A 25,618-nucleotide genomic window follows, 5' to 3' on the forward strand; every position below is an offset into this window, starting at 1 on the left:
AGTCTTGGGCTGGTAGCCTTTCTCTTCTGGCTTTTGGCTTCTCGGAGAGAGATCATCTCCTGGTTTGTGTCCAGTGGCTGCAGTGCAGCCCCTGGCGCTGCTGTCTTCTTCAGTGGCATGACGAAGGTTGGTGCTTTGCCGAAGGTTGTGGAAGTGGGTACACCGGAGGTGGGCGCCAATGTTGGTCACTTATTCTCAAATTCTATACATCAAGAACAAGGCAACACAATTGTTAATGGTTAAAGACCTTTGTCTTTCGAAGCATTATTTCCTTTCAGATATAATGATCTTTGGACGAAGGTCATGAAGGACATGCCTTCATCATCTCAGCATATGAATATAAGTATAAATATAAGTACAAACAAGAATGCACAAGAACATTAAAGAATGGAAGACGATGATCAAATCCTCGCAATTTATTTTTATTTATATCCACATATAAGAATTAACATTAATATTATTTATAATACAATGGTAACTTCGGTTCACCAGAAGGTGGGAATGCAAAGGTGACGCGAGAGATAAATTACAATCCAACGTGAACAGTATGGTGTTACTGCTCATCTATTTATAGGCACGGGACGTAGCCTGGATAAGATTACATCCATGCCCCTGACATTTACTCTTAATTATAATGTGAGTTATCAAGGACTAAGTAGTCTTTTCCCCCTTAGGTCGGTTTCGTCCTTCATCCTTGCTATCATACCAAGTCAAAGGTCCTTTAGCCATAGCTTCGGCGTCCATCCATGTCACCTTCGGGTTGTATCTTCATATCACACACACCTTTATCATGAGAGAACTTTCATCCCAAAGCCAAGGCCTCTTATAATAATCTATGTCATACTAAAAACATATGGTTAGTCATGTTTTTGAGGACCTTCGGAAGAGAAACCCCTAACAATTATCTTCATTAGCTTACCCATTCGTAATACAATGTTTTGCCCACATGCACAATCTGCCAGAGACAACCTAATTTTATTCATCTACTCAAGACCATGTGTTTTCTTGCTTAGACCGATGGGTTACAGGAGGCAGCGAGGCTCGAAGCAACTCCTCGTCTTTGTCTGCCACGACCTAGAGCTAGAGGCGTCACATTCCTGCTACGACGACGACATCACCGTAGTTTCCACAACCACATGCACAGATGAACATCAACACCTACAACATGTCTCGTCGCCCTTGCCACCGGCGGCTGGCGCAGCTCCCGCAGCCGCAGATGGACATAACTTCACCTACAGCTGGACCCTCTCCTTGTGCTACACTTGGCGTAGCTAAAAATTTAGTGATGTATGGTTCAAAATATTTTTTTTTAAAAAAAATACAAATGCAACACCCATAAGTCATCATATGTGTGAGACTTGATCTTATCACACATTTGAGACGCGCTCGGGTTTGCCCTTAAATCCTGGTGTGACACTCGGGCACCTGAGACACCCTCGGGCGACCGTCGTCTTGAGGTGCATGTTCCTCATTTTGAGTTAGGGATTGCACTATCGTTGAGGAAGAGGGTTGATCTTGTACTTGGTGTTCCTGCGGTCGTACATCGCCTATCGTCATAGTCCTCATTGCAGTCGTTGAAACCTCGTTTTGATCAAGATCAACATGCTTTTTTTGAAGAACCATTAGTCTCATCAAATACAACATCACTAGTGACTTCAACTAAACCCAAAGATTTGTTGAAGACCTTATATGCCTTTGTATTTAAATCATAACCAAGTAAAAACCCTTCAACGACTTTGGGAGCAAACTATGAATGTCTACCTTTCTTGACCAAAATGTAGCATTTGCTCCCAAATACACGAAAACAAGAAGAACCGGGTTTGTTACCGGTTAGAAGCTCATATGTCGTCTTCTTGAGGAGATGATGAAGGTAGAGACGGTTTATGGCATGGCAGGCCATATTCACGACTTCCTACCAAAACTGCTCTGACGTCTTGCATTCTCTGAACAGTGTTTTTGCCATATCAATGAGCGTCCGGTTCATTCTCTCCATTACACCATTTTGTTGTGGAGTGTAGGGAGCGGAAAACTCATGCTTGATGTCTTCCTCCTCAAGATATTCCTCCACCTAAAGATTCTTGAATTTTGATCCGTTATCACTTCTTATCTTTTTCACCTTTAGCTAAAACTCATTTTGAGCCCGCCTTAAGAAGTGCTTGAGGGTTTCTTGGGTTTCAGATTTATCATACGAAAAGAATACCCAAGTGAAACAGGAATAATTATCAACAATAATAAGACCATACTTACTCCCTCCGATGCTAAGTGACAGGCCCAGAAAGATCCATATTAAAAAGCTATAATGATCTTGACATTGTCATCACATTTTTGCTTGGATGACAATGTGTAACATATATATTTTACGTGATATCTTAGTTAAACATGGCATATTAGTTTTTACGTGATATCTTAGTTAAACATGCTAGATATGACAATGTGTAACATATATATTTTGATATCTTAGTTGAACATGATAGATATGACAGTGCGTAACATACGCATTTTTTCTAGAGGAGGCGATGGAGGGAGCTCAACAAGAACATTGCTGAATTTGCAGCTAAGTATTTATCAGTTTAAAAAGCGCAGTCGTGCAGGCTTTGTCAGCAGTGTGCAGATCAACAACTCTTTTGAGCATTGCTATGCTCAAGAAGAAATCAACTCAAGAAACACAACCACATCTTCGATTATTGACTGATTATTTTCTTGCACAATAAATATACATTTCTACGATGTATAAGCGACTGCACAGCTCATAAAGAAACCTCACGTCCATCGACTAGATTCGTAGAGATGCTTGTTTGCAGCACTCATCATCTCATGGCAAAACCGTCGGCAGCCATATGCCCAACCTCTGCTGCCTGGAGCCACTTCATGTAATATTTTGACCCGCGCGAGAGGTCGATACGTTTTCTCCTCACCAAAGGCAGGGAATCGAACGAGCACTCCTTAAAGCCGCGACGAACAAACCTGCAGGATGTTCAAACAAAATAAGTACCACCCTTTAATCCTTTTGTGACCAGATCAGCAACAATTTCAAATGGCGTATGGCCATTTCCAATGTGGGTTTGGATGGATGTTTTCTGAACACTGGATGCCTAGCGTGCTGGCAAGCAAAGAATTTGGCTAATGGTAGTCCCTACTTCCTAGTAACGTATTGAGATTGACTAGGTTTCAAGGTCAGCAGCCTAAAAAATAATTCTTGCTATCTGGTAAAAGAAATTCTTAAAATGAAATTGGCACAGCATATAAAACATTCTCATCAATCATCACTACTAGAACACAGAGTGCAATACCAATCCGCTGTCCTTGTGGTAAGCAAGAATAGTTTCTCAAGTCCAAGGGACAAAGCCTTCTTCTCAACGTAATCTGAAAAACAATATCACCAAGATAAGTATTTGAATATTTAATAAATTGTAGTTTGCTGCTCCACAAACTAAATAGTTCTAGATTTTGACATTGCAAATTAGAACTAGTGCAAATGCAACCACGCAAACAGAAAAGGTGACCAAATTAGTTAAACTTCAAATAAATGTTCTTGGTTAAAATCTCCAAAAAAAAACAAAATAAAGATAAATATCGATCGGCCAGTGGAAGACTCCTCAGGCAGCCAAGACTTCCAGGCTAATTGGCTAAATGCCCCATTGTACTTTAGAGTAGCTGGCGAGGGATCTTTTTCTTCTTTCTGTGTGAACCGGAAGTCAAACTCCTGACAGCAGCTTGCAGCCACGCATGGCTAATGTGTGCTAGATGGGCCTCCATGTTAGTGATATGCCCAAGAGGCAATCATATACAATTCAGATTAGGGCCCAATTGGGATTAGAGGTTTAATGGGCTGCAGCCCATTAACATGCTCTATAAATATATGGGAAGGGGCTAGGGTTAGAGCTCTACACCACACGTGCAAACCCTAGCCATCGCCTTCCTCATACCTAGTCGTGAGACCCTCGCTGCGCGCGTAGTGCTAGCACACCGGCGCACGGCGTTCCTTCCCCGCATGTGTGGACTATGTGGAGACGTAGCTGCGACTGCTGCGTTGACAGACTGCGGAGGAGGAGACGATCGTGATTGGCTACTTCCTCTCCATCGACGCGCGCCTACGTTGGATCGCCGCTCCAACTCGTCTTCCGCTGCGCTGCACGTCTATTGGTAACCATCCATGATCTCTTACTTGCAAATTTCCTACGTGACGTGGTAGATGTGTCTAGCACGATTCCTAACAGTGGTATCGGAGCCATCTTACATAGTTTTTGGTCTGGATCTAGGTTCATGAGATAGATCTATTTGATGCAGGGTTTGATTAGATCAATTGGTCATAAGGGGTTGAAGTAGATTGCATTGTATATTGCTGATGGGATTAGTTCGTCGTGACTCTGTTGTGTGCGCAACTTGCCCCTACCGTCTGGAATCACCATCGGGGCTAATTACGTACACAATCAGAAGATCGAGACATCAGATCGGTAATTTTTGCAGTACATTGCATCGTATATGACTGAAGGAATCAATTCGTCCTTCTCTGTTGTGTGCACAACTTGCCCCTACCGTCTGGAATCACCATCGGGGCTAATCGCATACACAATCAGCAGATTGACGTAACAGATCGACGTCATGAGTGTAATCTTCTTCAAGGTATCGAATTTGGGTTGATTTGATCAATCACATGAGATTTTCAGTGAAATTTCCATAGATACGATGCATGAAATCCTGTGAGGTTTTAGATTTTAGGGTTTAGGGACCGTGGTTGCTATCTTCTATAGTGGCGTACATGTAGAAAACATATTCGTCTAACTTGTTTTTGTAGGGTATGATGTGAATGGTATGGCCTTAATATGTTGTGATGTTTTGGTCATAACTTTTGTGCATGCCTGCGTGCTGCAAAGTATCACAACCGGGTTTAGGTTGTTTCATTATTGTATAACGACCTGCGTGTCTACATGTGATGCTTCAAAGATTTTTCATGTAATTCATTTACTAGCTATTAGATGTAGTAGCTTTGTATAGTTACATGGAGGCACTTCAAGCATGATGGCAATAATGATCACCACAAGACAGAGGAGGCATGGCGATGGAGACCACAATGAATCCAAAAAGACCATACTATTCATGATATGATATGATTATATGTTGTGATGTTTATCTTCTTGTCTTACTATTCCTTTCATGCATTATATATGGTCGATGTTTTTGTCGTGATAGAATAGCTTCTCCCCGAAAAAGCTAAGTTTTTATGCCTTTTACCAATAGCTGCACTTAATGAAGCTGTAATCGTTGCGTGGTGTGTTTGTCAAAGCAAAACACCATCAACTATCTTTGTGATTAAGGTGGATGTTGGACATTCACATGCATAGTATTGGTTACTTAGCAAAGCTATCAAAACAGTTTTGGGCTTTATGGCATGGAGTTGGGAGCCGGGGCATTGAATGCCACCCAACAAACAAGAGTCATATACAGATATGATTAACAACTTGTTGTTTACCTATGACACTTCAATTTTAGCGGTGAAACCATAGCTCACTAAAATTTAGTGGATATAGATCTTGGACCACTATATTTCGTTAGAGGGAAGACGATTCAATATAGTGGTGATGTATTTTATTACATTGGTTAATAGAAGATTGGTACATAACATAGTGCTAAAACTTTGTATATTTATTTTCTGTTGTAGATCATGTCTGCTAGCAACAATTCCGTTTTCAATTTGCGATCTGTGCTTGAAAAGGAGAAACTCAATGGAACTAATTTTATTGATTGGTACCGCAACTTGAGAATTGTTCTCAGGCAAGAGAAAGCTGAGTATGTTCTTGAGGAACCATACCCTGATGACCTCCCTGATAATGCGGATGAGTCAGAACGTGTGGCTTATGAGAAGCACACCAATGACTCAATTAATGTGAGTTGTCTTATGCTTGTCACCATGTCCCCAGATCTGAAGAAACAGTATGAGCATACTGATGCTTATTCTATGAGTGTGGGGCTGCGTGGAATGTTTGAGAACCAGGCTAGGGCCGAGAGATACAACATCTCAAAGTCCTTGTTCTCTGCAAACTCGCAGAAGGTAGCCCGGTTAGTCCTCATGTGATCAAGATGATTGGTTACATTGAGACTTTGGACAAACTTGGTTGTGAACTCAACTTGGTTGTGAACTCAATGATGACCTGGCTATTGATGTTATTCTCCAGTCGCTCCTTCCGAGCTACGAGCCGTTCATAATGAACTACCAGATGAATGGCTTGGAGAAAACATTGGCTGAATTGCATGGGATACTAAAGACAACCGAGGAAAGCATTAAGAAATATCCTACTCATGTGATGATGGTTCAAAAGGAGAACAAGAAAAGGAAGCATTGGACGCCTCCCAAGGGCAAAGGAATGGGAAAGGATGTACCCAAGGAGACCTCAAGCTCTAAGGCTAAGCCAATAAGCCAAAGGGCAAGTCTGGCCCTTCTCCTGATAATGCTGCCATTGTCATGAAAAAGGACATTGGTTAAGGAACTGCAAGAAGTACTTGAAAGAAGTCAAGAAGAAGGGAAGTGAGACTTCTACTTTAGGTATAAATGTTATAGAAATTAATATTGCTACATCTTCTAATGAATCATGGTATTTGATACTGGATCGATGATTCACTCTTGCAAATCGTTGCAGGGACTAAGAAAGACTAGAAGATTTGCAAAAGGCGAGATGGATGTACGTGTCGGCAATGGAGCAAGAGTTGCGGTCATAGCAGTCGATACCTACAACTTATCACTACCCTCAGGATTAGTTTTGGAGTTGAATAATTGTTATTGCATTCCTTCTATAAGTAAGAACATCATCTCTTCTTCATGTCTGGAAGAAGTAGATGGCTATGAGGTTGTAATAAAGAACAAGCGTTGTTCTATTTATTATAATGATATTTTCTATGCTCATTTTCCATTGGTGAATGGATTATATGTTCTTGATTCTGAGAATAAGACTGTTTGTAATGTTAATACTAAAAGGGCTCGACCAAACGATTTGAATCCTACTTTCATTTGGCATTGTCACTTAGGTCATATAAATGAGAAACACGTTAAAAGACTCCATAGTGATGGTTTGCTTAACTCATTTGATTTTGAATCACTTGACGTGTGCGAGTCTTGTTTGCTTGGGAAGATGACCAAATCACCCTTCACTGGTCACAGTGAGAGGGCAAATGACTTGTTGGGACATATACATACTGATGTATGTGGATCAATGAGTTCGATTGATAGAGGAGGATTTCAGTACTTTTTTACTTTCACCGATGACTTTAGTAGATATGGATATATATACCTAATCTGAATCATTTGAAAAGTTCAAAGAATTTCAGAATGAAGTACAAAATCAACTTGGCAAGACAATTAAGTTTCTGCGATCAGATCGTGGAGGTGAATATTTGAGCCGAGAATTTAATGATCATCTTAAGCAATGTGGAATTGTTCCGCAGTTGACTCCACCTAGAATGCCTCAATGGAATGGGGTATCTGAACGGAGAAACCGAACCTTGTTAGACATGGTTAGGTCGACGATGAGCCAAGCTGATCTTCCACTATCCTTTTGGAGTTATGCTCTTGAAACAACCGCGCTTACACTAAACAGGGTTCCAACTAAGTCTGTTGAGAAGACTCCATATGAGATGTGGACTGGGAAACATCTCGGATTGTCTTTCCTCAAAGTTTGGGGATGTGAGGCTTATGTCAAACGTTTGATGTCAGACAAACTCACTCCAAAATCAGACAAATGCTTTTTTGTGGGGGTATCCAAGGTAAACCAAAGGATATTATGTTTACAATAAAAACGAGGGCAAAGTGTTTGTTGCTCGCAATGGTGTCTTCTTAGAAAAAGAGTTTCTCTCAAAAGGAGTTAGTGGGAGCAAAGTGCAACTTGAAGAAATTCGAGAAACACCTGAAAATGTTTCAGCACCCACTGAACTCGTACAAGATGTTGTGCAATCTATTGATGATGTACAAGATGTTGTGCAATCTCTTAATGAAATACCAGCCCCACGTAGGTCTACAAGGAAACGCCGCGTAACTCAAAAGTTCACACTCCTAACCACGAAGCATCAACAACAACAACAAAGCCTTTTTGTCCCAAGCACGTTGGGGTAGGCTAGAGATGAAACCCCATATGAAAACCTCAGAGCTCAACCCCCAAAGAAAAGAAAAGGGAGACAAAGGCAAAGGAGAACCGAAAAACGACGAAACGGGGAAACACATAAAAAGAGATAAAACCCACAAGAACCAGCAAGATCTAAAGGGACACAAGAAAAGGTTAAACGATTAAGGAGGAAAAGCGAAACTACAAATCAGGGTTCTGGCACGTGAATTGCACACTTCCACCCCTTCCTATCCACGGCGAGCTCTTTATCAATATTCCACTCCTTCAGGTCCCTCTTCACAGCCTCTGTCCACGTCAAGGTTGGTCGACCTCTACCTCTCTTCACATTCTTGGGACGCCTAATTATTTCGATATGCACTGGTGCCTCTTCAGGTCTTCGTTGGATATGTCCAAACCATCTCAAACGATGTTGCATAAGCTTCTCCTCAATTGGCGCCACTCCTACTCTCTTGTATATCACCATTCCGGACTCGATCTCTCCTTGTGTGGCCACATATCCAGCGCAACATACGCATCTCTGCCACACTTAGTTGTTGGACATGTCGTCTTTTAGTGGGCCAACATTCTGCTCCATACAACATAGCCGGCCGGATTGCTGTCCTGTAGAATTTGCCTTTTAGTTTGTGTGACACCCGGGGGTCGTATAATACACCCGCAGCTTGCCGCCACTTCAACCATACAGCTTTAATTCTATGACTGGCATCCTCATCGATGTCTCCCTCCTTCTGAAGCATTGATCCTAAGTAACGAAAAGTGTCTTTCTTGGGTACCACTTGCCCATCAAGACTAACATCGCCATCCTCATACCCCATGACACTGAAATCACACTTCATATACTCTGTTTTAGACCTACTAAGCCTAAAACCTTTTGCTTCCAGCGTCTGCCTCCACAATTCCAACTTTTGCGAAACACCACTCCCCTCCTCAATAAGTACCACATCATCGGCAAAAGGCATACACCACGGTATATCTCCTTGTATGTCCCTTGTGACCTCATCTATCACCAAAGCGAAAAGATAAGGGCTCAAATCCGACCCTTGATGTAGTCCTATGTTAATTGGAAAGTCATCGGTGTCTCCATCACTTGTTCGAACACTTGTCACAACATTAGTGTACATATCTTTAATAAGATTAATGTATTTTGTTGATACTTTGTGTTTTTCCAAGGCCCACCACATTACACTCCTAGGTACTTTGTCATAAGCCTTATCCAAGTCTATGAAGACCATATGCAGGTCTTTCTTTTGTTCTCTGAATCTCTCCATAAGTTGTCTTAGTAAGAAAATGGACTCCATAGTTGATCTCCTAGGCATGAAACCAAACTGATTTTGGATCACGCTCGTCATCTTCCGCAGGCGGTGTTCAATGACTCTCTCCCATAGCTTCATTGTATGGCTCATGAGCTTAATTCCACGGTAATTAGTACAACTTTGAACATCTCCTTTGTTCTTGAAGATTGGTACTAACGTACTCCGCCGCCACTCGTCGGGCATTCTGTTTGTCCGAAAGATGGTGTTGAAAAGCTTAGTCAGCCATACTATCGCTATGTCTCCAAGTCATCTCCATACCTCGATAGGGATACCATCAGGGTCCATCGCCTTTCCTACCTTCATCCTTTTTAGCGCCTCCTTAACTTCATATTCTTGTATCCTTCGTACAAAACCCCTGTTGTTGTCATCGAATGGTTCGTCCAATTCTATTGTAGAACTCTCATTCCCTCCATTGAACAATTTGTTGAAGTACTCCTTCCATCTGTTCTTGATCTCTTCATTCTTCACTAATAGTTGGTTTGCTTCATCCTTGATGCATTTGACTTGGTTGACATCCCTTGTCTTCCTTTCACGAATCTTGGCCATCCTATAGATATCCTTTTCTCCCTGCTTTGTGTCCAACCGTTGATAAAGGTCGTCATAGGCTTGACCCCGGGCTCTACTAACCGCTCGCTTTGCAGACTTCTTCGCTATCCTGTACTTCTCTATGTTGTCTGCACACTTGTCATGATGTAAGCGTTTGTAGCAATCTTTCTTCTCCTTGATAGCCTTTTGGACATCTTCGTTCCACCACCAAGTGTCTTTAACTTCCCTTCTGTTTCCTTGACTCAACCCAAACTCTTTGAAGCTATCTTTCGGATGCATGTCGCCATCTTCCTCCACATGATGTTTGCGTCTCCCTCTTCTGCCCAAGGGCCCTCCTCGATAACTCTCTCCTTGAAAGTTTGGCCACATCCCCTTTAAGCTTCCACCACTTTGTTCTAGTGACCTTGTTATGTTTATTCCGTTGTAAACGAATCTTAAAATGGAAGTCAGCTACGACAAGCTTAGGTTGGGTTACCACACACTCTCCAGGTATAACCTTGCAATCTAAGCAGGCATGCATGTCCTCTTTTCTCAAGAGGACGAAATCAATCTGGCTAGTGTGTTGGCCACTACTGAAGGTCATCAGGTGGGATTTCCTCTTCCTAAAGAAAGTGTTTGCTATAAACATGTCATAGGCTAGGGCAAAGTTCAGGATTTCCTCTCCTTCTTGATTCCTAGTCCCAAAGTCGAAGCCTCCATGCACACCCTCGAAACTGGTGCTAGATGTAACCACGAAGCATCGTGACATATTATTGTTGGACAATGATGAGATTGCAACCTACAAAGAAGCAATGATGGGATCCGACTCCGATAAATGGCTTGGAGCCATGGAATCCGAAATACAATCCATGCATGACAATCAAGTTTGGAACTTGATTGATCCAATCGATGGTGTGAGACCTATCGACTGCAAGTGGATTTACAAGAAAAAGACGAACATGGATGGAAATGTTCACGTATATATAGCACGATTGGCGGCCAAAGGATTCAAGCAGATTCATGGTGTAGACTATGATAAAACTTTCTCACCAGTTGCAATGCTAAAGTCTATACGGATTATCCTAGCTATTGCTGCATATTTTGATTATGAAATATGGCAAATGGATGTCAAAACCGCTTTACTTAATGGAAGTCTGGCTGAGGATGTGTACATGACACAGCCTGAAGGTTTTGTCGATACTTAAAATTGTTGGGAAGATATGCAAACTTCATAAGTCCATTTATGGGTTGAAGCAAGCATCTCGGAGTTGGAATATACGTTTTGATGAAGTGATCAAAGGGTTTGGTTTCATCAAAAATTCAGAGGAGCCTTGTATTTACAAGAAGATTAGTGGGAGCGCAATTGTATTTCCAATCATGTATGTAGATGACATATTGTTGATTGGGAATAACATACCAATGCTTGAGGACGTTAAATCTTCATTAAGAAAGAGTTTCTCAATGAAAGATTTAGTAGAGGCGTCATATATTTTGGGCATAAAGATCTATAGAGATAGATCAAAAAGGCTAATTGGATTAAGCCAAGATACATATATTGGCAAAGTATTGAATCGATTCAATATGCAGGATTCTTGCCAATGTCACATGGCGTTCATCTTTGCGCGAGTCAGTGTCCGGTGACAATTGATGAGCAAGTAAGGATGAAAGTAATTCCTTACGCTTCGGCTATAGGATCCATCATGTATGCCATGCTATGTACACGCCTAGATGTCTCCTATGTTGTAAATGTTACGAGCAGGTATCAATCAAATTATTGAGAAGCCCATTGGACAACTGTGAAGAACATCCTTAAGTACTTAAGAAGAACTAAGGATGTGTTCTTAGTGTTTAGTGGTGAGGAATAGATTGTTGTAACTGGTTACACCGATGATAGCTTTCAGACAGACATAGATGATTCTAGATCATAATCTGGTTTTGTTTTCTGTCTCAATGGTGGGGCAGTGAGTTGGAAGAGTTCCAAACAAGATACAACAACATATTCGGTGGCGGAAGCTGAGTATATTGCGGCTTCAGAAGCTGCAAAAGAGGTTGTTTGGATAAGAAATCTTGTTTCTAAGTTAGGTGTTGTTCCTAGTGCGCCCAGCCCAGTGGATCTCTATTGTGATAATAATGGAGCCATTGCACAGGCAAAGGAGCCTAGATCACACCAAAAGACCAAGCATATACTACGACACTATCATCTCATTCTAGAGATCATAGAACAAGGTGATGTGAAGATTTGCAAGGTGCACACGGATTCAAATGTTGTAGATCCATTGACGAAACCTCTTTCACAAGCAAAACATGAGGCACACACAAGATCAATGGGTATAAGATGCTTACATCAGTGATTCTAGTGTGAATGTGTGAGAGACCTATATCATGACTATGTTTATGTACTATTGAATAAAGTATTGTTTGAATAACTATCATTTACATTGATTATCAAGTATGTGACTTGTTCGTGAAACTCTTTGTTGATTATGGTGTTATTCTAGATAATCCCTAGTCCATATCGTTATATGAGATAATGAGTACGCACGGACTAGCACATGTATTAATTGATGATCATGTTTCACGGATCATGGACATAGAGATATCAGGTTAATAATCTGAACACATGTTAATGAACATGTGTTGGATCAACCCACCCCGAAACACTGCTAGGACTGTTATTCTGTATGTGCCATCAGTTGTTTTCGAGTGGTACACCTACTAACTCCTTAGACCTGAGATCGCCATTGTTTCTCACTATGTGTAGTTGTGCATTTTGGGACCCCCAATCGCTACACCGTAACTGGGTAGTCATAAAAAGAGTCTTTGGGTGTACCATGAAGCACGGAATGGGATATGTGCGGATCAAAATGGGATTTGCCCCTCTTAGATAACATGAGAGATATCTCTAGGCCTCTCGAGATAGTTGGACTGGAAAGTGCATGGCCATGCCAATATGATTAAAGAGTTAATCACAATGACTAAATGTTAGTCATGAATTGAATCCACTATTTGATTGAGTGAATGGTTAAGCTATAACAAGGATGGCACATACCTTGCCTTGAGCTTGACTGATATCGTGCAGCAAATGGATTAATACATGAATGTATCAAGGTTCAGTCGATATGATTTTTAATGTACATTCGGGAGTTAGTATATCCTGCTAGGTACCGCTACTGACTTGTGGTTTGGAAAGATTCCATTCACTACTGTCTGCACATGAACCTAACGGGTAACACACTTAAGGGGTTGGAACATTGGAACTTGCCTCTAGTGCAAGTGGGAGATTGTTAGTGATATGCCCAAGAGGCAATCATACACAATTCAGATTAGGGCCCAATTGGGATTAGAGGTTTAATGGGCTGCAGCCCATTAACAAGCTCTATAAATATATGGGAAGGGGATAGGGTTAGAGCCCTCCACCACACATGCAAACCCTAGCCGTCGCCTTCCTCATGCCTAGTCGTGAGACCCTCGCTGCGCGCGCGGTGCTAGCACACCAGTGCACGACGTTCCTTCCCCATACGTGTGGACTACGTGGAGACGCAGCTGCGACTGCTGTGTTGACAGACTGCGGAGGAGGAGACGATCATGATCGGCTACTTCCTCTCCATCAACGCGCACCTACGTTGGATCGCCGCTCCAACTCGTCTTCCGTTGCGCTGCGTGTCTAGTGGTAACGATCCATGATCTCTTACTTGCAAGTTTCCTACGTGACGTGGTAGATGTGTCTAGCACGATTCCTAACACTCCACTCTTGGTTATAATCTCTATAGCTCATGAAACCAGGATGAGTGCTTTAGTTTCCTTTAATGCATCTTTGGAAAGGACTTCAAAATACCGTGTTGATGAGTTGTGCTGTACAGAATATATACCAACCATGACAGGAATGCAAAATGAGCATGGGCGCTTATGGTTTGAAGTGAAAAAGAATCACTTAAGAAACTTTCTCCGAGTTTGAAGTGAAAGGATAAAAAAACAAATACTATAAAAAAACTCGACATACGGGAGTATGACAGCCCCCATACATTATATTAAGAAGATCTTCTCACGCAGGTCGAGAAAACACCTGAACCCCTGCCCCATGCATACACAATGACAACGTAGCTCATGTGAGAACAACCGCGACCGGGGCCGGACCTTAGACCTGTGCTTTAGCGTGAGACAAACGAGGGGATTTTTTGAACCACAGCCTGAAATTCGCTTCCACGGGGAGTCGAACCCAGGACCTGAGAAGTGCTACCTAAACTATCTAACAAACTCAACTAGAGGCCCTTTCGCAAAACAAATACTATACAAATTACAAAGCGCCAAAAACAATCAGACAGTCCTGACTGCCGTTTTTGTTGGTACATTCTAGAACCTTGTTGGTTCTAAAATTACCAGCCTGCTTTCAGTTCTCCTTTTTAAGGAAACAATAAGAAATAGGGAAAATCCCTTGTTTTCAGTTTTTTGCAGTTGGCTTCTTATTTTTTTTACAAAAGGAAATGCTTGTGATATCAAATAAAAATGTTATACAAAATCCAAGACAAAAGAGAAAAATAGCCTAGTCACCAGTTGACCCAAGCAATCTACATTGGTCCTCATTGAAGTAAACCAATTTCTAAAACCCTAGTAGTACACAACTATACACACTTATCTACCTTGAACTGAGTAAGTTATGTTACTTCATGTTAAAGTGTGTGTTCCTATATGTGTAGGTGGGCTGGCACCACAGTTGGGCTACCGGCCCATTAGAGTTAGGGTTAGGGTTCTGAGTCTATATATATGAACCCCATCTCCTATGCAATATATCAAGCACTTTCATTCTCTTACATGTTATCAGCTAGGTTTTCATTTCCACCTCCCCCCAACTAGTAGCCGTCACCGACTCCTCCCACCTGCCAGGCCGCCGGTCGGACACCTACTCGCCTGTCGTCGTCTCATGGAGGCTCGTACTTCCCTCCCGGGGCGACCATCATCCCAGCCGCTAGCTTGCTCCCGCTGCCTCCTTCCCCCAGTTCCATCTCTCACACAGAGGGCGCCCTTGCTCCCTTGAGCTCGTGCGGGGTCTCCCATGGCGTCTTCCTCCCCCCGCTGGAGCCCCTCGCCTCCCTGCACCTCTCCTCCAGGACGACGCGGCCAACCCCACCTCCTACCTCTGGCCACCGCAGCCGGCCCCGGTCATCCTTGACGCTGGCGCCCCCCCCTTTTCTGCCTGGTCGGGACGCTGCCCCTCCCCTGCAAACGGTGGCGCGACCGCTCCCTCCTCGGTGTCCACACCCCCTCCCCCGCACTGGCACGCCGCCGTCCTGGGGTCGCCTGTCTCCTCCGGCGTGTCGCCGGGACCTGACGCGCCGTCCTCTAGAGCCGCACCGTCACCGCCCTCCGACCTGCGCAGCAGTGAGCTCGCCCTGGCCCGGCCAGGGATCCCTTGCGAGCCCCCTCCTTCCCAAGGCTCTATTGCGCAGACAAAACGCGGTCACCGTTCTCAACTACGAGGCCGCGACCCAAATCCGGTGCACGCGCTCCCCTGCGCCCGACCGGCGAGCCTCCCCTTCTTCCCCTGGCAGCGGCACAAATCAGACCGTCACTCTTCGGCGCATCCTCGCTCCCCTCTGACAGCGCCAGGCCAACCCCCAGCGAGCTCCCTCGCCGGCTATGGACGCCCATCCCCCTGCTCCTGCTCCTCCATGGCGCTCGGCGCCCTAGCAGCAGGGAACAGCGCCACCAGGACTCGCCCTCTGGCTCTGTCGACCTCCTCGATCTCCCTGTCCCCTATCCCTGGCGAGCAGGCTGTTGTAGTGCTGTCTGTCCTCGCCTAAGCCGCCCAGCAGCATGTCCCATGTAACATGCTGAATTTTGGGGTATAAAAATTTCTTTGCTCTGTACTCAAAATTCAGGTGTTACTCTTTTCTTTCCTCGCTTTTCTTTTCCCTTCATTAAAACAATAGAGAGTTATTTTGTTCTATGTTCGTCGTCAATCGGCGAATTTGTCCTCGGCTCCGGTGAGGTCCTCTTCTCCGATGAGCCCTCCACCATTGTTGTGCATAGAAATTCTTCGTTTCTCTCTCCCCGCGCAGCCCCTCCCTCTCTTCTCCCTTCCCTCTCCTCCCCTAGCGGCGGCGCCCCTCTCCCCCCTCACAGCCCCCCACCCGGCTACGGACGGGCGGCCCCCTTCCCCCTCCCCTTCCTTACCTTGGTGAAAGAAGAGGTGGAGGGAGGAAGGAGATGACTACTTTGCGAACAGGCCTCTAGAGTGTTTTAAAATTATGCGCAGAGAGATGTTTCAATTTAAAATCGCGATACCTTTTGCGTTTTAAATCCGATTCGCTCCGTTCAAGTCGCGTTAGATTCGTATTAAAATTGTCTACATGTTAGAAATATTATTCTCTGTTGTTTCATATTTTATTTAATTTATTTAAATGTCTGTTTGAACGATGGTTATTAAAGTAGTGTTTCAATTTAAATCTAATTCACGGTTTCGATTTGCGCATTTAAAAATAAACACCAACATGGTTAAACTTAACTGAAATATTCTTTATTAATAATTGTTTAGATTAAACGTGCTATCTATTTATTAGTCCTCGCTTGTCGCGTTGGCTCGCGTGCTGTGCGCGTGCTGCCGTGCTGTTTCGCGCATTGCGTATTTGTCTCGCGCCGTTAATTCGTCTCGCTTATAGTCGCTAATGTTATTTAAATTACTTATCTAACTGAAAGTTGTTAGCATAGTAGATTAATTAAAACTAGGCGATAGCTCCAGGTTCCATTTAAAAGATGTCGATTTGAATTAAATGTTCTATTTCATATTTGTATAAGGTAGACGCAATAACTTCTCAATCGTAGCTTTGATCTCGACGTTTCTTATTCTCGTGTGACCGTAGAAGCGAGCGCTATTTTGTACTGTATGTGTTTATAATGTTTTCCCTGTGTGGTGTACTGTTTCTTTCTGTTTCAAGAATGTTGAACATGTGTTCGCACTCGCTTAGATAAGGTTCCGTCCGCGAAGTCCGAGAAAGTTACAGGAGAAACCTTTGAGCAGCAGCAGTTTGGTGAAGGCAAGTGTCCTCTGACCTATTATGTCCTATTTACTTTATAAGTCATTGTCCCACATACTATGATTAACCTAATGATTGACTAGCTTTATATTTATTCTGTCCTCGATTACCTTTTTGGGTTGGGTTATTATAATCAGCTACATGCTAGTGCTTTACCCTAATCAACGAACATGATGAGAACTACTTTATGATACGATGATTCATTATGATTATGATTATGAACTTGTGGCAATTTAGGGAGCTCGGGCTGTTTTCCGAGTACCTCTCCATAAGGACCTGTTCGTTGAGAGACCACCCGGGGGGACAACAGTACAACCATGATGGTGGTATGGGACGCCCTTAGCTAATTAATTGGAGGAACCTAGGGTTGTAGTTTGCTTCGCAGTTGTGCCTTCAATGGAGGCTGGGGCATAGTGCTTGCTCTGCTAAGGGTGGATGCCGAGGTTCATTCGATTTGGTTTTGTTAGTCACCCACCTTAGGGAGGAGTATTGTGTTTGTACGACTGGCGAAACCTAACGGGCGGCTACACACCAGGAGAATCTTTGTAAAGGCTACGTAGTGAATCCCTACCCATTCACCTCGGTAGTGAAGATCGGGTCTTACAAACCTAGGCTGGAAAGGGATCACGACTCGTGGGTAAAGTGTGCAACCTTTGCAGAGGGTTAGAAACTGGTATATCAGTCGTGCTCACGGTTAATAGCAGCCTTGGGATCCTCTTTGATTAGAGATACTCTGGATTTATGTTGATGGTTTAATTATGATGGCTATACTTATGATATATGGTACTTTCCTCTCTGAGGTGCTTTCTTTTGGGAATAGCAACTTGGGTTTTAGATAAAACTTGGCTTCTAGTAATGATATATGCCTGACCAACTAAAAACAGCTGCTTTGAGCTTAACCCCCACATACAGCTAGTCCACTTCAGCCAAACGGGACATTTGCTGAGTACGCTGATGTGTACTCACCCTTGCTTAAACACTAAACACCAGGTCGTCCCTATTGCAACCATTGCTCAGGAGAAGATGAAGGCAACGCGAAGGATTTTCAGGAGTTTTAAGACTTCGAGGAATTATAAACTAGACTAGCGGCAAACCCCCAGTCGGCTGCTTGTGAAGGCCTTATCTTATTACGTTTCGTTCAGCACTTTGATTTATGTTTAAGTTAATGTGGATGTTTTGGACATCATGATGTAATAAAGTAATACTTATTTTTACTATTATTTGAGCATTGTATGATGGTGTCCAATTATGTAATCGCTGTGTACATGAATTTATGATCCTGGCACGTGCATGGTTCGCGTTTGGTTTACCTTCTAAAACCAGGTGTGACATCCCACCTTTAAGCATCTCTTGTCCTCGCCGTCAAACCCCCTGCCAGGCTCGACGCAGGCCCCTGTCCGGCTAGAACCGCCCCATCGCCTTTCCCCCTTCTTCGTCACCTTCATTGGATTTGGCGCTGTCGCGGCCTTCCCGGCCGGATTCACCGTTGTTGCGACCTCTGGATTCGTCGTTGTCGTGGCCTTCCTGGCCGGATCCGTCTTTACCTCTTCTACTCTGCCGCGGGTGTGGCCACCCTGACCAGCGCAGACGCGCGCGTTGCCGTCAGTCTCCCTAACGGGGCTCCCCAACGACTAGACAAAAGAAGCAACAAGGTCCACGCTACTACTGCTCTTTTTTTGTTGCGTCGCCCCACCGACTGTTGACACTCGAACGTCAACCCCCCTGAAGATCAAGACAATACACACCTCGATTTCGCTACCTCGGCATCCAAGGGCTATCATCTACATAGAGTGCACACCGATCTCTACTCTAACCACAACACTCGCACTCTCACGACGCTGCGACTGCGGGGGGATTCCAACCGTCGGCTTCTGCTCTAGTCTCATCGTTTGCGGTGCTCCCGTTGTGACTGCGGGGGGATGTTAGAGTGTGTGTTCCTATATGTGTAGGTGGGCTAGCACCACAGTTGGGTTGCCGTCCCATTAGGATTAGGGTTCTGAGTCTATATATATGTACCCCATCTCCTATGCAATATATCAAGCACTTTCATTCTCTTACACTTCATACAAAGCAATTAAATATGCTAAAATGCAGGCATACCAAGTAATTTGTCTCCTTGACCTTGGCCTCGACATTCTTCAGATACAGCAATAGCAGCAACTTCCCCAGATTTATCCTCAAGAAAAGGGAAGAGGGCAGCACACGCTATGATTGAGCCATCTCTTTCCACGACAATAAATGATGTCAATGCTTCAAGAAGCTAATGAAACAAAAGAATTCACTGTTCAGTTGCATAAATGACTAGACAAAAACAAACACAACTGCTGAATTAGTCAATGTTTTGTTCACAAGATGAGAAAATAATGACCTCTTGATCTGTTCGGCGCACCAGGACACCAGATTCTTCTAGAGGACGAATGATCTTTCTAATACCAGAAAGATCTTCCTCTCTGGCCATTCTTGTTCCTTCATACATATCCCTACAAAAAAACGAGAAATCATCAAGCCCACATTCTCATTGTTAAAGTTACAAGGATATGAGCGTTCCAGAAGTCCTACACTAGATCACATGCAAAAAATATTCTTCAATTGAAAAGTGTATTCTACTTTGCTTGTCCTTACATATTTACAATGATAGATAACTGGGAACTCCCACAGACATGTAAAACAATAAACTCAAAACTAGATAAAAATTGTCTTTCTGGCCAATATGTCATTTTAAACCACTATACTAGCAAAACCAAAAAGAGACCATTATTTTTATCACATTTTATACATAATGGTACATAGTCGAATATCCAAGAGAATCGTGCTGTCTCTAACATATATTTTGACACGAATCTAAGTATTCCAATTCAAGAAGATATGAAGATAGGAAAATTAAGTAAAAGACGAGCATGGGTCACATGCTTTGCATTATTTTTAACAGGATTCAGGGGGCAGACTTCTTGTAAGCTAAGAGAAACATGCAATAAAAACTTGCTCGAGATGCAAGTATGTACATGTACATCACAGATATTGGGCCAATAGGGGCTTACACACCCAACTACCCAAGTTGCTATGTTCATTGGCAGCTAACATTGAAAAAACAGTTCTATTATACCTAGCTATCATCGTTCCAACACCATCTCTAGTGAATAGTTCTAGCAACAATGCTCCACCAACAGTACCATCTATGATATGCACTCTTTGGACACCACCCTGACATGAGAAAATAAGGAAACTATAATTAGGACAAAAGAAAACAAGCAAAACAACATATAACAATGTATCCTACATATTGCTGCATAATAAAAAATAATAACCCATGGATTATAGCCATCAGATTCCATTCACTGATGCACATCCAAGAACAGTTTAGACTTCAGCCAAGGGAAAAAGGTAGACATACCCAAATTTTTGCTAGAATTGTTCTACAACAATGACACGACAGTCCCAATAAATTCTGATGTGCATTACCTTTCCCTTTAACCGATTTAACAGTTGAGAGTATCATTTATAATGCTTCAGAATCAACTGTTTTAGTATGTGTACCATTGAACTTAGATAATTGGACAAAAGAACAATCATTCAACAGGAGAAAGGTGCCTTGTGAAAGACAACAATTTTCTACAAATATATATATATATATATATATATATATATATATATATATATATATCACATGACATGAGTGCAGTTAGATGACAGCCAAAGTAGAAACATGCACAGATTTAATAACAATTTTGAAAATATGGGCATCCTGCATGCACGGATGTTATGAACATTGCTGGAAGCCTGGAATGCTGGAACCCTACAAAGCAAGCAGGAGTAACATGTTGCAGGAAAACCATATTGAGAACATAATAGATTTTGTACAACGATAAAAAAATTAGGAATCACTAAAATCATGCAAAACTGTTCAAACACATGTAGAAGCTCAATACTTACATGGCATACGTATGCTGCCGCTGCTAACTCTGATAGGTAACCATTTGACCTGCTCAAGCGCTCCTCCCCGCCAATAGCAAACCCTTGCTCACCAGACAGACCATTTCCATCATTGAAACCCACACCATTCCGAAAAGATGCAGTATACCCATTAATATGGTCCCTTCCATTCATACCATGTTCTGTACCATGTTTCATTGGGAGGCAGCGGACATGATTGATGTCCTCCTCATCAACAACCTTCACATAATTTGCAGCAATTTCACTCTGCTTAGCACGTGTTCTGATCAACATATCTGCTTCTTCAATAGACATAAAACGATTGACTCTACCATGCTCATCAAATATTTGGCCATCAACAATGCAAATAAGCTTGTCCGCCTCTATGGATAAAGCACATGCTGTAGCAACTTCATAGGTACTGAAAATAAGCCAAAATAAGTCTTGTTAGACCCTATAAATACGAACTGGTCCTGTGATGCTATTGCGAACACTGCATCTTTTTTTTCCTCAGAGCTTTACCATGATTAAAGACACATGGAACTTTTAATGGTAACTTATAGTGTCACTTCGATGATGAGCACATATTCTTTGAGAACTTGACATAGAACTGGTGATCTAAAGTTAATAACAAAGCTAAAGATATGAATGGGGTAAGTGGCATACTTGCAATTCAAGACCTCTCCTGCGCTGGAGTACCCCATGTTGCTCACAACAACTATGCTGTCTCTATCAAGCCTTTCTCTTATCCGTGAAACATCTATTTTTTTAACTTCACCGGTGAATCCATAATCAATGCCACCAACAACCCCTCGCCTCTGCCAAATGAAGAGAGAAGTAAACCAATTCAGCATCTCAGGACTATGATCCATGCCATTTGAGATGCACGCAAACAGTTCTCCATCTCTTTCACTGAAAGGGTGGTGCCAGAAGGGAACAGCATAATACCGGCATGGATGGTGGTGCCACGGCACAGTCGCAAAAAAATAATACCAGCATTATTAAGCAGGTACCCAACACCTCGTTTTTTTAGGATTCGGCAGTTAAACCCAAAACTGATCCATATAGCACCCCAAGCATTTTTCTCCCACCTTTTTATTTTCTTATTTTTTGCAAGGTCTCCCCACCTTATACCTCTTCTTCCCCATACGCAATGCTCCTAGAAACAATATTGTTAAGAAATACTACTCTTGGTATAGGGATATCCAAATATTTGTGTTTACATTTTCTTTCCATTAGCTACTGACACAATGTGATACGAGGATGCAATTTGCATCTACATATAAATGAACAAAAATATGAAGTAAAGAACCAGCATGCTTTTACTAACCTTAGCACCAAGGAAATTTCCACTTGCAACATTATCAGAGATTTCATGCCAACGGCCATTAACACCATGCCTACGGAGATTTAACATTGGTGGTCCAGGAGACAGCTTCGCTTCTATAGTTAGCCGTATTCGGCCAGCTGCCTCCATTGCAGCATCTAATGAATCTGAATCAGTAATGCGGTAGCGACCAGCATACTTAGCCTTCTTCCCTGTAAAATTCACAAAACTGAGTTTATGGACACCACAAACACATCGCCGTAGTGAAATAAAGAAAGCAAAGCAAACATTTGATGCTTGGGAAATAGAAGAAAATTAGTTAAGAGTGCAAAAGGCAAAGCACGAACCTCAACAGTATTAACAACTTAATCACTACTTGTAATTTTGGTGGGTCATTAATCAATATAAGAACACCTAAGAATATGCTAGTTTTGGTGCTACACCAACAAGTTTAAAGATGATGTGATAGAATTATTACAGAAGGGCAGGCCTGATGTAGTGGTGAGAGTCGTCTCACTGAGTCACCAGGACACAGGTTTGATGCAATCTCTCTACGCATTTGCGGGAGGAGGCTTTTCTCGGTTATCTCATCCCTTCCCTAGAAGGTCACTTTTGTGGGAGCCTCTGGCACCGGGTCTGCCCTTTTTAATAGAATTATTACAATTGCCTTTCATATTTCCCTTTCTTGACAGTCCAAGCATCTTGACAGTCTGGGGCTTATTGTCACCTTAAATAGGGTCTAGTCGGGCCTACCAGCCATCTCCTTTGTTTTGTTTCGCCTTATATGTTGTTGGAGAGGAGGCACGGGTGTTAGGATCTTGGTGATCAGGTCCGGTGTTTGTTTTTCTGCCCTCCAGGGCTTTGTATTTCAGTCCATTTTAGACCTTTCCTTTTTTTAATATAATGATGCGCAGCTCTCCTGCGTGTTCGGAAAAAAATCCCTTTCTTTTATAACGAGACTATGCAATAATAAATTGGACTAATGCATTGGAGGATGCAAAAGGCAGGTACTCTTTCCATCATCTAAAAAATATTCCGTTAAGCAATTGGAATGGAAGGTTGGGCTCAAAACAGTGAAGTTAGTTATCTTCCATGATGCAGGTATCATATCATATGGTGTTGAATAAAAAGAAAGAAAGCGAGGAGAGGGATATAATTCTTTTCCGGGATAAAGAAAAAGTGCTATCGAGCAGTGATCTTAAGTAGCACCCAGAAATGCGTACAGAGGCTGAACACAATTATTAAAGTGGTTGAAACATATCAGGATACAAGAGTAAGGGTGCAAAGCTGTAGCTAACCTCTCTCAGCCAAGAGCTTATCAATCTGGACATGTGTTCCAGGAACAAGAACAAATTTGATCCCGAGACCATGAAGAAGGGATATATCCTGTACATAAAAATAAGTATTATGAAGGAGGGTAGCCATCTGCTTATTATATAATAACTAGTACAGTACAACTCTGCCACATATGACAAAACACTAGCAAATTTGCATTTCATATAGTCCTAGGATATAATAATAGACTTAATAAGACAAATTGCTCGGTGAAAGAAAACGAGTAGTATAGGGGCACGGTAAGGAATCAGAGAATAAAGTGGTCAGCTAGCAATAAAATTAAAGGTCGTGGTGGATAGAAATCGAACAGACCAGGTAGAGAATAACTAGGTGTATCATAGCTATTAGCAGTGTTTTTGTCCTGACTCTGTACCTGGCAGCCAATGGTCATTACATCTTCTTCCATGATGTTCAGTTACAATAATATTACAGATAAAGTTAATTGTAAATAAGTGTCAGATAATAAATTGCTCACCTGCCTAATCATATAGATTACTCAGAACATCTCTCACACTGGATAGAGAATGAAATGAAACCCATTGGGAAGAAGCATAGATGCTTCAGAAAGAAAGAAAAAACTACAATCCTTTCCTCGGCCAGCGAAGCAAAAGGAGCAGGTCAGGCTATCCAAGATTTTGCAAAAATAGTTTTCAGAAGAAGACTGGGAGAGAAGGACAGAAACAGATAGCGAGACTATCTTGGAAAGTTGTAATATACGTGCAACTGGTTAGCTGAAATCCTTTTAACAAAATAGTTGGTGAGTCAAAGAAGGCCTGAAAAATCGTAAACCCTCCGAAATGAGCAACTTCGAAATGAGCAACTTTCAATTTCACGATCGTGACATTGATATCCAACTCCATCAATAGGTGAACTAAAATCAGGCCTGAAAATGGTTCATCACGACCAGCTCTGTAAGAACATCTCCAAGAAACTCTTTATTTATCTCCCTATAAACATTAAACTCTATATGACTATATATAACATCTCATTCTTTAAGTTAGTTTGATAGCCGGGTAGCCAAATTTAGGGAGCCAATTTAGAGAGCCGGATAGCTTGATGAGTTAGATAGCTTATTTGTTAGAGAATTATTTTACTATTAAGTAGCTAAAATTTAGCTTGACAAGTCATTTGGCTAGTCTCTTGAGATGCTTTAACACCATGAAGCCTATGAAAAATAATGGATTCGAAAAATTCAGTGACGGTGATGAAAGGAAGTAGTTTCGGTTCCTGATACTTTAATAAAGACATGCTTTTTCTCTAAGAAAAATGGCCATTTCACAGCTTTCAAACATCATCCAAAAGTCGATCGATTTCATAAACAGCCCCATCCAAATTGGCATCAAATCCAAATCAGAAAAAACCTCTTGAGTTTGCGTGGAACAGAGCCAACATCATCACGGAAACCATCTCGTTTCACTGCCTTAAATAACCAAAGCACCGCCGGAGCCCAGAGACTCTGTGCGCGAGAGTGGTACCTGCAGAATGCCGTCGAGGTGCGGGCCGGCGATGACCTCCCCGGAGATGACGACGACGAAGGTGCTGCCCCGGTGGCCCCGGATGTAAGGCCACGCCTCCCGGAACCAGCCAACGAAGCGGCCCCCTTCCTCCGCTTCCGCCCCCGTCCCCGCGGCCGCGGGCAAAACCCCACCTCCGCACCGCACGCCCGAAGCGGGGCGCCGGAGCCGCCCGGCGCTGGGGAAGCTCGCCACGAGACTCCCGGGGCAGGGCCGCGCCGACCACGACAACTCGCCGCCGGTGGCGGCGAGGCGAGAGGCGGCGGCGGCGAGGGACGCCGCCATCGGCGGGAGCCCAGCCGCCGTTGCTGCCGAGGACGACGCCTAGTGCTAGTAGCCTCGGGATCGTGGGGGAGGGGGGTTAGGTGGCAGTGTGGCACGAACGGGGTGTGCGTGCGTGCGACCCGTGCGTACGCGGCGAGAAGGGGGGAGAGAAGCAGGCTGCAAGAGCAATAGTGGCGGGTGATAGGCGGACAGCCAGTCCGGGTCCGTGGTTGGGGTTGGTCGGCCGGGGTTTGGGGGAAGTGGAGACTGG

The 25,618-nt window shown here is 43.1% G+C and overlaps 1 protein-coding gene across 2 annotated transcripts; it reads right to left on the reverse strand.

Moving 5' to 3' along the window:
• Window positions 1-2,527: 2,527 nt before the first annotated feature.
• On the reverse strand, window positions 2,528-25,618 carry LOC100381519 (putative amino-acid acetyltransferase NAGS1 chloroplastic). Of its 2 annotated transcripts, XM_008660548.3 has the most exons (10): window positions 25,045-25,618; window positions 23,533-23,620; window positions 22,238-22,446; window positions 21,574-21,725; window positions 20,908-21,328; window positions 20,081-20,178; window positions 19,346-19,457; window positions 19,078-19,237; window positions 3,291-3,363; window positions 2,528-2,964 (listed from the first exon to the last, which is right to left on the reverse strand). In XM_008660548.3, exons 1-10 carry the CDS (start codon window positions 25,366-25,368, stop codon window positions 2,808-2,810), a joined length of 1,794 nt encoding a protein of 597 aa, XP_008658770.1. In that variant the 5' UTR covers window positions 25,369-25,618; the 3' UTR covers window positions 2,528-2,807. The 2 variants fall into 2 exon arrangements, with proteins under 2 accessions (XP_008658770.1, NP_001167820.1); NM_001174349.1 differs by lacking the exon at window positions 25,045-25,618 and having other exon boundaries at window positions 2,664-2,964; window positions 23,533-23,578.

The sequence above is a fragment of the Zea mays genome, chromosome 9, assembly GCF_902167145.1.
Source record: "Zea mays cultivar B73 chromosome 9, Zm-B73-REFERENCE-NAM-5.0, whole genome shotgun sequence".
NCBI classification, from domain to species: Eukaryota; Viridiplantae; Streptophyta; class Magnoliopsida; order Poales; family Poaceae; genus Zea; species Zea mays.